The 13,361-nt window shown below is 42.9% G+C and overlaps 1 protein-coding gene across 1 annotated transcript; it reads right to left on the bottom strand.

Annotated features, from left to right (window-relative positions):
- Positions 1-1,348: 1,348 nt before the first annotated feature.
- Positions 1,349-12,963, bottom strand: CFAP161 (cilia and flagella associated protein 161). The gene is made up of 7 exons (XM_065872648.1): positions 12,889-12,963; positions 11,962-12,051; positions 11,207-11,439; positions 9,837-9,921; positions 5,110-5,268; positions 1,982-2,055; positions 1,349-1,580 (listed from the first exon to the last, which is right to left on the bottom strand). Exons 1-7 carry the CDS (start codon positions 12,955-12,957, stop codon positions 1,349-1,351), a joined length of 942 nt encoding a protein of 313 aa, XP_065728720.1. The 5' UTR covers positions 12,958-12,963.
- Positions 12,964-13,361: the final 398 nt, after the last annotated feature.

Raw genomic sequence — 13,361 nt, forward strand, 5'->3', positions numbered from 1 at the left:
TGATACCTGGGCTCCAATCCAAATCAATTAAATAAGAATCTCCAGAGGTAGGCCCAAGCATCTGTATTTTTTAAAGCCCCACCCCAGAAATTCTGCTTTAATGCCCACTCAGAAAAGCCTTTCCTGACCGCCCCCAAGGAACCGTCGCCTCCTTCTCCTCTCCTGATGCAGTGAATCCCAGCTCTGGCAGTACATTAGAGGCAGCCGAAGACCACTGAAAATGCTCCTTGCCCTGGATGCACCCCAGACCATTCACTCAGAATTTCTGGGCTAGTGTCAGGCATCAGTAATTGCTAAAGTTCTCCAGCTGAATCCAGTGCACAGCCAAGGGCAGGAACCACCACCCTAACTCCTACTGCACGTGAAGGGCAAATGCCTGTCTCCTCGAAGAGGCTCAAGCCACATTGGCTTGATTGGTTCCAGGGCCCCCGAGGATACCAAAATCCTAGGATGCTCAAATTCCTTAATGTGGCTTCCGAATCTGCGGATTCCATAGCCACAGATTCAACCAACCGCACATCATAAACATAATACTACACATTCAGTGGTTGGTTGAAGCCACGGATGCGAAACCGCAGATACGGAGGGCCGACGGTATTTAAAAGCAAACCAGCCTTAGCCCTCACCTTTACTTCCTGGGCTGGGCGTCCCTTCATCCCATTACAACACCTTACACATCATAGGTGCTCCGTACTCGACAAAGAATGAGTAGATGGACAAACACGTGGAAGGATATATATGTATTTTGTCTGATGATGTGAATGCCACAACTAATGTACTGGTTTCAAAGATAAAGTAGAAATAAGGAGATTCTGCAATATGAAAATCATTATAAAATAATGGAGGTCAAATAGAGGTCTTCAGTCCACCCCCGCAAGCTAGAAGGAGACACAAAAATACAAGGGGGAAAATGTTCAGCTCTAAAGTAAGGCCACAGCCCACAGCTACCCATTTTTGATTTCTTAGTACGTTGTACAGAGTCGGGGGAAAGAGAATGGTGGCAGAAATTCAGCCAAGTTCCGACAGCTTCATTACAGAGACGTAGCTTTAAAAAGTAAGGAGTTTTTTTACAGTCCTTATAGAAGCTGCCCGCTGTAGGGTCTAAATAAAGGAAGCTGAGTCTTCAGAATTTGGTCATCAACAAAGGAATACCATCTGTCACTTTCAAAGACCATTTCTGCGCTGTGGCCCAAGGCAAGGTTTTTTGTTTGTTTTTTCCTGTGTCCTAGACCTCCACCGTTAATTCAATAATCCGAATACAGCCTTTGTTTTAATACAAAGTTCAGAGAGTTCCGTGCCTTCCTTAAGAATAGCTTGAGGCACGACCGAGATAGATTTCCTGTAAAAGCTACATCGGACGAGTGCACGCATGCGCGCCCGGTGCGTTCCTGGCCTCCGGCTCCGCCACGTGCTCCAGGACTCGGGTGTCCTCCGCCGGCCGTTTAGACAGGTCCAACATGGTGGACGAGTCCTTCCCGGGATTCCCAGTCACCAACATCCAATGGTTCTTCGGCTTTTCAACTCTGTGTGAATCCAGATATGTGTGTACAGCGACCTCTGCTTCCTTTCCAAAATAGGTACTGGGGCAAGAAAGAATTAACACTGGTTGGAAATGGAATTACATCCCTCAGTAAGCTGTTAAGTTCATCTCAAAGCACGTAATTCAACAGACTGCTATATAAAGCTCTTGGAGGGGGGGCTCTCTAAAACACTATGTGTTTGCCAACAAGACTCAGCCTACTTGGGCAAGGACCAGGTATATAGGATCCCATTATAGCTAAAGTCCTCTGTGGGGAAGGACCTGTATAATAGAAGGGGCTCTAATAGGAGTTTTCACACCATCAAAGTTCTATGTGGCGATATTTCGTCATCAAAGGACTTTTTCTGTGTGTGGTCATCCTCTTTAAATTGAACTTCTTTGCCTATATTCACAGCCCCTGCCCTCTGGCATGGCATTTTCTTGCACCCTGCTATACAATACCTTAAGAAAAGATGCCGGTGGGCCACCAGTCCGCGATTTGTGTGGCAGTGATTGATAAGAAGTTTTGCATTTGCCTTTAAAGATAAAGAGAGTATGTTATTTGAATTATGAATTAAGGCCTCCAGTTTCCTAAAAGCAAAAATTTGAAAATATAGTATATATTCATTTATATATATATATATATAGAGAGAGAGAGAGAGAGAGAATAATCTAGAAGCCAAACCATAATAGATTAATAAATACATTATTATAGATACACATATGGTGAAACATTATACAATCATTTAAAGTCATATTGGAGAAGATCTTTGACAACTTGAAATATGGTCAGTGGTGTTAAGTGGAAAAAATAAGAATATTCCGGATGTCCTATTTTTTTTTTAAATTAAAACTAAATTAAAAAAACACATACATGGAAAAAGAAATGATAACAGTGGCTTTCTCTAGAAGATGGAACTACTGGTAATCATCATATTATTTTTTGTACTTTTCTGACTTTCCATAAGTGAACATATATTGTTTATAATCAGAAAATAAAAGGCATATTATTTCAAAACCCTGACTCAGGTAAGCTAAGTGAGATGGGGAAAAGCAGCCCCTGACATCCGGGAACTGGCCTGGCAGCCAGGGCTCTGCCTTAGTGTTCTCCTATGGAATATAATCAATTTCACACGGTGCCCACATCAGACAAGGCCACGCTGTGACCCCGATGGGTCAAGACAAAAAGAAGACCACTTTGTGATCATGTCTGAACACAGCAAAAACACGAGCATTGTCCAAGCCACAAAATACCAAGTGTCCTCCTCCCCACCAGAGAACAGGAGTGATTACTGCTTCCTTACTCACGACAGCTTTGGTCGTGCTCTGGCCTGCCCCCTATAGATAAGATGTACTGAGACAGCCCTGCTTCCTGTCAGATTCCAATCCAGGGCTAAGCCCCACTTTCTGAGACCCTCACTAAAATCTCCCAACCACAGCCCCAATTCTATAACTTGTCCTTTCCTTCTAATTATTTTATTTTATTTTATTTTTAAAACTTTTTATTTTATATTGGAGCATAGTCGATTAACAACGTTGTGTTAGTTTCAGGTGTACAACAAACGTATTCAGTTATACATACACATGTATCTCTTCTTTTTCAAATTCTTTTCCCATTTAGGTTGTTACATAATATTGAGCAGAGTTCCCTGTGCTACACAGTAGGTCCTTGTTAGTTATCCATTTAAAAGATAGCAGAGTGTACATGTCAATCCCAAACTCCCTAACTATCCCTTCCTCCCACCCTTCCCCCGGTAACCGTAAATTCCTTCTCTAAGTCTGTGAGTCTGTTTCTGTTTTGTAACTAAGTTCATTTGTATCATTTCTCTTCAGATTCCGCATATAAGCGATGTCGTATTTCTTCCTCTGTCTGACTTACTTCACTCAGTATGACAGTCTCTAGGCCCATCCATGTTGCTGCAAACGGCATTAATTCATTATTTTCTATGGCTGAGTACTATTCCATTGTATTATATGTACCACATCTTCTTTATCCGCTCCTCTGTCCATGGACATTTAGGTTTCTTTCATGTCTTGGCTATTGTAAACAGTGCTGCTATGAACACTGGGGTGCATGTATCCTTTCGGACTATGTATACCAGCCTCTTACTGAGACGCCCCACGGTTTTCCATGGTGCACGTTCTCCATCACTGCAACAAGGAATGAAGCCGACTCGTTCAACCCCAGGTGCTCCTGATGGTCTCTGACTGGAGGGTATTGACATGTGGACAGCAGCTGGACAGGTATGAAATGTCCCATTCTGCAGATGTGTCTGAATGTGGCTCAGAGACCTGCCTCGGGCTGTGGACTGAGTTAGGAACAGAGAAATGAGCTCCTGGTGCCTGAACTCCCCAACCTGTCTAACCTAATGACGGCAACAATAGAACAACCACCGTTAAATTAACAACAATGAATGCTTGGGAGCGCTGTCTGGGCCAGGCACTTTTCTAATAAACACTGTAAAATGTACTAACCGCTTAATCCTCACGAAACCTCGTAAGTTAGGCATCATCATCTATCCCCACTTTACAGACAATGAAGCGGAGATACTGACAGTTTAAATCATGGGAATGAGAGGCAATTCCAAGGGGAGCAAAGCTTGGCAAAGACCAGTGGAAGAGAGGAAATCTGTCAAGCATGCATCCTTGTGGACCACGTGTATATTCTCTGTGCTGGGAGAAAGACCCTTGCAAACCTGGGTCCGCCTACAGAGCTCGGGAGAGAAGCCTACTGCGTCAGGTGGATTCAGAGTGCCTGGTAACTGGGGGCCCCTTCCTGGATGGCCAACTCTTTAAGTCCTTCCTGGCTGTAAATCCAGTAACTCTCCCAATAACCTCCAACAACTCCTTAGTCTCCGTCTGCTGGATGTCTCACACGCAAGTAGCATGGCCTCTGGTCCTCAAAACAGCTCTGTGCCCACCAGACCTGCCTTCCCATCCAGAACTGTGCTCCTGTCCGCAGGGCCCAGGCTCCTGAGAAAATGTCCAGCAACGTGCTCACCTGTGCGTCGGCCCCACCCTGTCCTTCACTTCCCCCAGATTACCCAGTCTCTTTAGAAATGAGGACTTAACAGAGGCCTGGAAGAAAGCAGTGTCCTCATCCTTATAATCTCGGGGCAGTGGTTCTCAGCCTGATCTCAGGGGCAGAGCCTGGGCCTCGGTATCTTTATGAAGCTCTGTAGGTGATTCTGTGCGCCGCCAGAGTCGAGAAACACCAAGGCGGGATGCTGCCACAGGGCAAAATGGTGCCTCCCAAACTTGAGTTAGAAATGAAAAAGAGGGACTTCCGGGCGGTCCAGTGGTTAAGACTCTGCTCTTCCCCTGCAGGTGGCACAGGTTCGATCCCTGGTCAGGGAGCTAAGATCCTGCATGCTGCATGGCGCAGCCAAAAGAAGGTTTTTTAAAAATTTTTTAATAAAAACAAATAAATATTTTTTTAAAACAAGAAAGAAATGAAAAAGAGAGAGTGAAAATGTGTGAGGCATATAAGGCATCGGAGCCCTGACAAGCCTCCATTTCACACACACGAGTAAATCGCACCCACTTCACAGCATCCGCCCACACGTCTGCCTTCCCCAGGCTGCACTCACCAGGACGGGGAAGCCTTCATATTCCAGGCGTAGCTGGGGGTCAGGGAAGGCCGCCTGCCAGCAGTTCAGGTAGGAGTCCTCATCCGTCAGGTACACCTCCTGGAGCCAAGACCTCTTAGACGACTTCATGAGGGTCCTGTGGTCACTTGATAAATATAACTGAAAACGACAGCAAGCAGATGGACTACCTCACAACTACCCGAGAGGCTGGACGGCCAGTGTGTTCAAAAGCAGTTTTCAAAATCCCTGTTCTTACGGATTGTACAAGAACATTCAACTTTCCTCTCCCTCAGAAAGGCCATCTCAGAGGCTGAGACCACCCGCCCTCACATCACCGGCAAGTGCTTTCCCTTCCTTGGAATACCAAACCCAGCCTCCCTCACCATCTCATGCACTCCTCTTTTTTTTTTTAACATCTTTATTGGAGTATAATTGCTTTACAATGGTGTGTTAGTTTCTGCTGTATAACAAAGTGAATCAGCTATACGTATACATATATCCCCATATCTCCTCCCTCTTGCATCTCCCTCCCTCCCACCCTCCCTATCCCACCACTCTAGGTGGTCATAAAACACTGAGCTGATCTCCCTGTGCTACGCGGCTGCTTCCCACTAGCTATCTATTTTACGCCTGGTAGTGTATATGTCCATGCCACTCTCTCACTTCGTCCCAGCTTCCCCTTCCCCGTCCCCATGTCCTCAAGTCCATTCTCTATGTCTTCGTCTTTATTCCTGTCCTGCCTCTACATTCTTCAGAACCTTTTTTTTTTTAGATTCCATATATATGTGTTAGCATACGGTATTTGTTTTTCTCTTTCTGACTTACTTCACTCTGTATGACAGACTCTAGGTCCATCCACCTCACTACAAATAATTCAATTTCGTTCCTTTTTATGGCTGAGTAATATTCCATTGTATATATGTGCCACATCTTCTTTACCCATTCATCTGTCGATGGACACTTAGGTTGCTTCCATGTCTGGGCCACTGCAGTGAACACTGTGGTACATGACTCTTTTTGAAATATGGTTTTCTCAGGGTTTATGCCCAGTAGTGGGATTGCTGGGTCGTATGGTAGTCTTATTTTTAGTTTTTTAAGGAACCTCCATACTGTTCTCCATACTGGCTATATCAGCTTACATACCCACCAACAGTGCAAGAGGGTTCCCTTTTCTCCACACCCTCTCCAGCATTTATTGTTTGTAGATATTTTGATTATGGCCATTCTAACTGGTGTGAGGTGATACCTCATTGTAGTTTTGATTTGCATTTCTCTAATGATTAGTGATATTGAGCGTCTTTTCATGTGTTTGTTGGCAATCTGTATATCTTCTTTGGAGAAATGTCTATTTAGTTCTTCAGCCCATTTTTGGATTGGGTTGTTTGTTTTTTTGATGTTGAGCTGCATGAGCTGCTTGTAATTTTTGGAGATTAATCCTTTGTCAGTTGCTTTGTTTGCAAATATTTTCTCCCATTCTGACTCCTCCTCTTTTTCAGGACATCAGGCCTGGAGCAATATTTTATTCATTATAAATAATGTTGCATGAAACTTATTATTGCATGAAGTGAAGTGCTCTTAAAACCAATACCAGCACAGCTGATATTCATACGTGAGCCTCCAAGGGGGCCTCGGCCCCTCTGGAATTGACGTCCACACTTGGAACTTATGTCAGCTCTCTGGTTGCCTATAACTTCGCCAAGGAGCACCCCATCTTGCTGAAAGGTCCATAATGTTAGTTCCTCATTAGCCGTTTACTGATTCGCCCTGCACCTGGAGGTCGTTTCGGCATATCTTGATCGGTTTTCATTAAACACCTTTTCTATACAAAGCTATGTCATGAAGCGCTCTGGGGGAAGGCAGAAATGAGGTACTGCCCTCAAGAAGCTTTCCGACTGACAGGAGGGATGACTGAGTATAGAAACTGGAAGCATCTGTAAGGTATGGCGTCCAGCAGGGATGCAAAGAGCTACAGGAGGGGAGAGATGGGAACACATGCTCTCCCAGGGGCTCAGGAAAGACTCCGAGGAGGAGGTGATGTGGTATCAGGGAGCCCGAGAGGATGAGCATGGACAGGCAGGGTAGGGACATATTACAGAGGGCTTCAAATGCCACAGTGAACAGCAGCACTTCATGCAGAGGGCAATGGGGGCACCGCTACTGACTTTTCAATGGAGGTGCAAGGTGAGCAAAGCTGAGCTTTTAAAGGATTGACCTGACAGCACGCTGCCAGTATCAGATGAAGTCAGGATAGACTAAAGGGACGAAGCTATGGGGTCCTGGACTGAGGTACCAGCACTGGGAGTGCAAAGACGGGCCAAACTGCACTGTGAAGGAAGAGCCATGGGACCTGACAATAGCTGGAGCTGGATGTGGGTGGGAAAGGAAGATGGGTGCAAGATACACTGCGGCTTTGGCCCGGCTGATGGGGCGGATGACAATGCCATTCAGACCAAATGGAAAATAATGTCTATCTCAAACCACAAACGTTGCTTCGTTCATATAAAGAAAAACAATAAGAAAATCAGGAACAAAAATCAGGCCTCTACAAGGCCACCATCAACAGATTTTTCATAAATACCCTGAAAGAGCTTGCTAATTCAAAGACAAGAAACAGAAATAAGAGGTATAAGAATTTGAGAAGAGATAAAATTGTCATAATTTGAAGATGAGCTGACTGCCTACCTAGAAGTCCTAAGAGAATCAACCTGAATTCATAAGAGTAAGTGATTTCATCCAAGGTGAGTATAAAAATCAATGTCTATCTTCTATTTTTGCTGCAACTGTCAAAAGGACCTACCTTCAGTAGCTTCCAAAATAGAAGATACCAAGGAATAACCTTGACGAGATCAGTGTCAGATCCATGTGAAGGAAAGCACAAAACTTCACTGAGAGATAGAAAAGAATAATTGAAGAAACAGAGAGACATCTCAGAAGGACAAATATTGTAAAGCTACAAAAAATGTGAGCTTACTTAATTTTAAAATGCCAATCAAAATACCAAGTGATTTCCCCCCCCACAGGGGCAGAGGCACTTAAAAAAATTATTACTACATTTGACTGAAAGATTAATTCCTAACATAATTCAGACAAAGAAGTGTAATGATAAAGAACTAGTCCTACAAGTCATCAGAGTGACCTGGAATAAAAATAAACAACTCCAGTTCAAAGGATCCAAATAGAAAGGCACGTATAATAATTTAATACACGCAGCATGTGTCAGTGAAGAAAGGAATAATTATTCAAGAAATAACACAGATATGACTGACTAGTCATTTGGGGGAAATTTAGATGTTCACATCAAGGCCTCTATCAAAATAAATCCCAAGCGGATGAAAGAATAAACTTAAGCAACAGTTCAAGTTTAGACATCTAAAAATTAATACAAGTTATTCTTTTTATCATATCTTTGGAGCAGACTTCAAAGGCTCTGAGCAATGGAAGGAATTACAGAGAAAAGCACTGACAGATTTTACTTAAAAATAGATGAGAACAACTACAATTTAAAAGCCAAGTTAACAAATGAGAGGAAATATTAGCAACAAACATGGCAAACTTTTATAATCTCTGGAAGAGCAGATATTTAAGCCCAAGTCGACAAACAGGCAAAGAACAGATGATTTAGGGGAAAGAGAAGAAGAGCAGAGATGGAACGGAGGGGTGGGAAAAGAAGGTAAATAAAAAGAAAGAGAGAAACAAAAAAAGAGAAGAAAAAAAAATAATATCTAAATGTTGTAATGCTTGTAATTTCCCCTATATTTTAAGATTTTCCCTTTATAAAATAAGCTAAAATGTTAGTAGGGCTACTCTCTGGATGAGGGAGTGATGATTTACTTCCTCTTTCAACAACTGGGTATTTCCTCTAATTTTCACATTTAAAATCAGGCTGCAGCCTACCGTCCATGGTGTGTCAGAATTTATCTGCCAGCATTGATTTCTTGATAGTATGAAAATAATAATGATGCTGCTGGTGTTGACGGTGCCACATCATACAATAACGGAATCTTTGATTCAATGAAAAATGTTATATATAATACCAGCTCTCCCCCTTAGTAGCCAAGTGACTTGGAGCGAAGTCACTTAACTGGCTGTGCCTCGGTTTCCCCATCAATAAAACAGGGGTAAAACAGTCCCTACTTTAAAGACTTGTTGGGGGGAATAAATGAGTTTACATATGTGAAGCTCTTAAACACGTAGTAAGTAAATAATCTCCATTTTATAGAAAGACTCAAAAAGGTTAAATAACTTACCCAAAGTCCCAACCCTTAGGTATGCATCTCAGCTGGAATTCAAATCCATATTTATCTGGTTCTATTACACTGCCTAATTCCCAAGGTAGAGGTAAAGATCAAAGACTTGTGCTCCCCGATTTATGCAAATGTGTTAGCATTGGTGACATTAAACAGCTGTCAGAATATTACATAATCTGATCACTTAACTTACAAGTGGAGGTGGTATAAATTTTTGCTTTTTACCAGCTGCATTGCAAAGAGGGTTTTTTTTTTCCCCCTTACTCTTCAGCTTTTAAGGATGTATTTTTGTAATTCGTGAGGTTAGAAGGAAAGAATTGGCCCCAGACTGCCTCGGAAAAGCTGCAGGCTGACACCATAATGAGGCCAGAGATGGAGCCCGTGCCCGTACAGTTCTCTGTCCACTTCAGTAAGTAGCCATTAACCCACATGGAAACAAAAATGACTGGTCCAAAGTAGACGTGCAGTATTACGACTTACCATTCTGTCTGCAAATCCTCCTGCTATCCCGAGGCGAAAGTTCTGCCCGTATCTAAGGACCTGACCAGTGACCTCTCCAGCTGTACTGTCAGTGGAGAATTAATATAATGTAAATTCTCTGTATTAGGATCATTCTGCAGCTCTATTTTTTGTGTCTGCACTTCGGTTTATAGTTTTCTTAGTAATGTCTATTCATGTACCGTAACTGAAATAAGTCACTTACCAAAAGGTCTTTTCTTTTGGCCCCCAAGTCTTGCTGGCACCTTACTCACTGTCTTCCAACACACTCGGAACACACAGTGTTCCCGCTTCGTGAGCCTAGGGTGGACTGATCAAGTCATACTGTCCTACACTAACGAATTGGTCCAAGTCCACTGGCATCTTTTTTTAATTGAAGTACAATTGATATATAATCTTATATTTAGCTTTAAGTGTATGCATCATGATTTGATATTTATACACGTTAGGAGAGGATCACGATAAATCTACTTACCATCTGTTGCCATTTAAAATTATTATGATATTACTGACTATATTCCCTATTCTATATATGACATCCCCATACACTGACAACCTTAGAGAGAAGCAAGGTAACAAATTTGTAGACATTTAATACACTCTTCCCTCTTAATCTTCCAGGAAACAGAAACTGTGATCAATTTTTAGCTGTTTTAACATAAATTATGTGTATTCGAAAACTCTAAAGACTTAAAGGACTAGTTATATCCCTGTCATATAAACTTGCTATCATAGTTTAGTAACAAACTGAAAGCAATGACTTTTAATTGTAATTATGTATCTATTCTCTAAGGATTTAAATGCTCGATTCCAAAATAATTATGTATCTATTCTCTAAGGATTTAAATGCTCGTCTCCAAAATTTCAAGTACATTTTTAGTGGACAATTAATTTTAAAACAGCAAATCCCCATGGACTGCTACCTTGCATTTAACTATATATTTCTGATGTAGAAATAACAGAGTAGCATTAAAAACAATGAAAGCACTCAAATGAGCTCAAAGCCTTATGAAATGTCATTAGGAAAACCCACTTGGCTTCTGGGCAGATTCTGAATTTAATTCCCTGGATGCAATACTTTTGAATTAAGCATTTTGAATTGAATTCAAAGTATCCATTATCCTGATGTGAACTGAAATCAAATTACCCATTATCCTGATGTTTAAGGTAACAGGATTGCCAAGGCCCCTTGACGATCATTCTCAAGATACGAAAGCAAGATGAGAATCACAGAGAATAGTCACGTAACCTTTGCCTCCAATCAGCACTGCTCTAATCCCAGGGCATCCTTAAACTGCAAGTGAAAACAGATATTTATGATGAAAACGAGCCTAAAATTAAAGTATCTTTACCACAAAACGGTAAAAGTGTTTCTGCCAACCGGGATCTTGGTTTGAGCTGCGCTCAGGCCACAGGGCACCTCTAATTCGTCACTCAGATGGGCTTTAATTTCATCTGGAGTCATACACAAGCTCAGGTCCCCGCCCAGAAACAGATCAGCTTCTGTCTCAGGGTGGTCAGGATTCACAAGCATCACTTTGTCGCCATAGCGAATGTATCCGTCTTCAGATATGGAAAGCTGCATCTACAATTTAAATAGGAGTTTTTCAGATAAACCATGCAATTCCTTCACAGCCAGTGCCGAGGCCACTGCAGATGTACCCTATTTTAAGAAGGGATTGACTTGAATTTCCTGAAATCTTTCTTCTTCTTTTTCCTGCCACCAATCTGCTCCCAATTTGCCAAATCAATGCCCCTGATAATCCCAAACGAAGTAAAATAAAGCTGATGAAAAATTTCATGGGTTGATTCCATTATTAACTTATTCAACATTCCTAGAAATTTTCTTGAGCACCAACTAAAGGGCACTTTACTCGTGCATGTATCAATCTATTCATTTCTTAATTTGGAAAATGCAGGTAAACAAAATTAATAGCAAACTTCTCACGTTTCTAAAATCTTAGGGAATTTTAAACATTGTGGTTATCTAAAGAGAAGAATTGGTATTTTCCAAATGACAACTCACTTATGGAATTTTTGCTTGCCTTACATATTCTCACATTTAATTTGACAGACTTTTGAAAACAACGCTTGAATTTAAAATTACCGGTCTCAGAAGATTCTCTTTCAGTCTTCTGTTTCTCTGTATGAGAAGTTGTCCCTTGTCCTTCTTTGCTAAGAAGTCTTTCATGAGCTCCTGGTTAAAGAGAAAAATGAATGAAACCCAAAGGGTCAGCAAGAGTCCTGAATAATAGAGATACTGAGAGCTTTCAGGTCCAAAGCACGACAAGTTGTAAGAGCAAAATTTGAGAACGTAAAAAGAAATGTGAGCATGATGGAAATGGGGGACTTTTTTTAGCATTACTTTATTTTTTATTTCATTGTGGAATGTTTAGAAAAATGAGAAAGACACAAAAAAGAAACATCACCTATAATTACTCCAACCAGTGACAATGATGAGTAACATTTGGAGGTCATATATCCCCTCCTACTGAGGTCTCTGCTAGTTGTATGATGATGGACACCGAAAGTGTCTCCCCACCCAACTAGTTCCATAAAAGGATGGCCAGGGTCTTGTTAAGACCGCCATAGGTCAATTCAGGGCAATGAGTATAAGGTCAGTAACAAGGGATGCTACGGGGACACGCAGGAGGGGATGTGGGACAAGGTGGGGGATGGGGGCAGTATTTCTGCTTACAGTCTACCTGCTCACCTGGACCGCAGCTTCGGAGACTGTAAGTCTCTGCGGAACAGAGGGAATTTAGTGGGGCTCTAGACTAAGGGAGAGACACAGGCAGGAGCCTTGAGAGTTTGGGAGGCCAAGAGACGCGCGTGAAGAGTAGAAGGGCGTGAGACCTGCGGGTCAGCCAGTGAGATTCTTAGCGCGTTCAGAGGGAGTTGGGATTTTACGGACATTGGGTGTGTGCTGGGTGCGAAAGGAGGCTTGGGATGCTCTAAGTAGGGGCCCGAACTTAGGCCAGGCGGGGGAGTCCCCGGGCAGTGGGCGGGCCGTGCCCGGCCACTGCCTCCGTACCTCCTCCAGGTAGACGTCCTCGTTCCAGTTGCCCATCCGGACTCCTGGACCGTACAGGTTCTGAGCCATCGTCCCCTGCTCTCCCGCGAACAAGCTTCCGGGGCACAGCGCCTGTGTTGGCCTCCCCGTCGCCATGACGACCCGGCCCCCTGCGATTGGCCAAGGTCCGGGACCCTGCTAGCCAATAAGTGACGACACACGAGTTGCGCTGGGCTCTGGTGCGGCCCCATCCCGGGGGCTGTCACCGCCCCACCTCCGCCCCCCCACCCTGCGCCTCACTTCCCCTCTTAGGTTTTTCTCGAGTTTAATTTGCAAAGCAGGCAAGAGAAAAAACTCGAGCCTACAGACCTCACTGTCCTAAATGCCCGCTAGAGAGAAATTTTTAACCTTTTTTTTTTCTTTTAGAATCTAAACGAAAATTGCTTTTAAGTAGAGTATCCCTTGCTTTGAGGGGCAGCAAAGAGGAGCTTTGA

This window comes from Phocoena phocoena, chromosome 2 (assembly GCF_963924675.1).
Source record: "Phocoena phocoena chromosome 2, mPhoPho1.1, whole genome shotgun sequence".
Classification (NCBI taxonomy): Eukaryota; Metazoa; Chordata; class Mammalia; order Artiodactyla; family Phocoenidae; genus Phocoena; species Phocoena phocoena.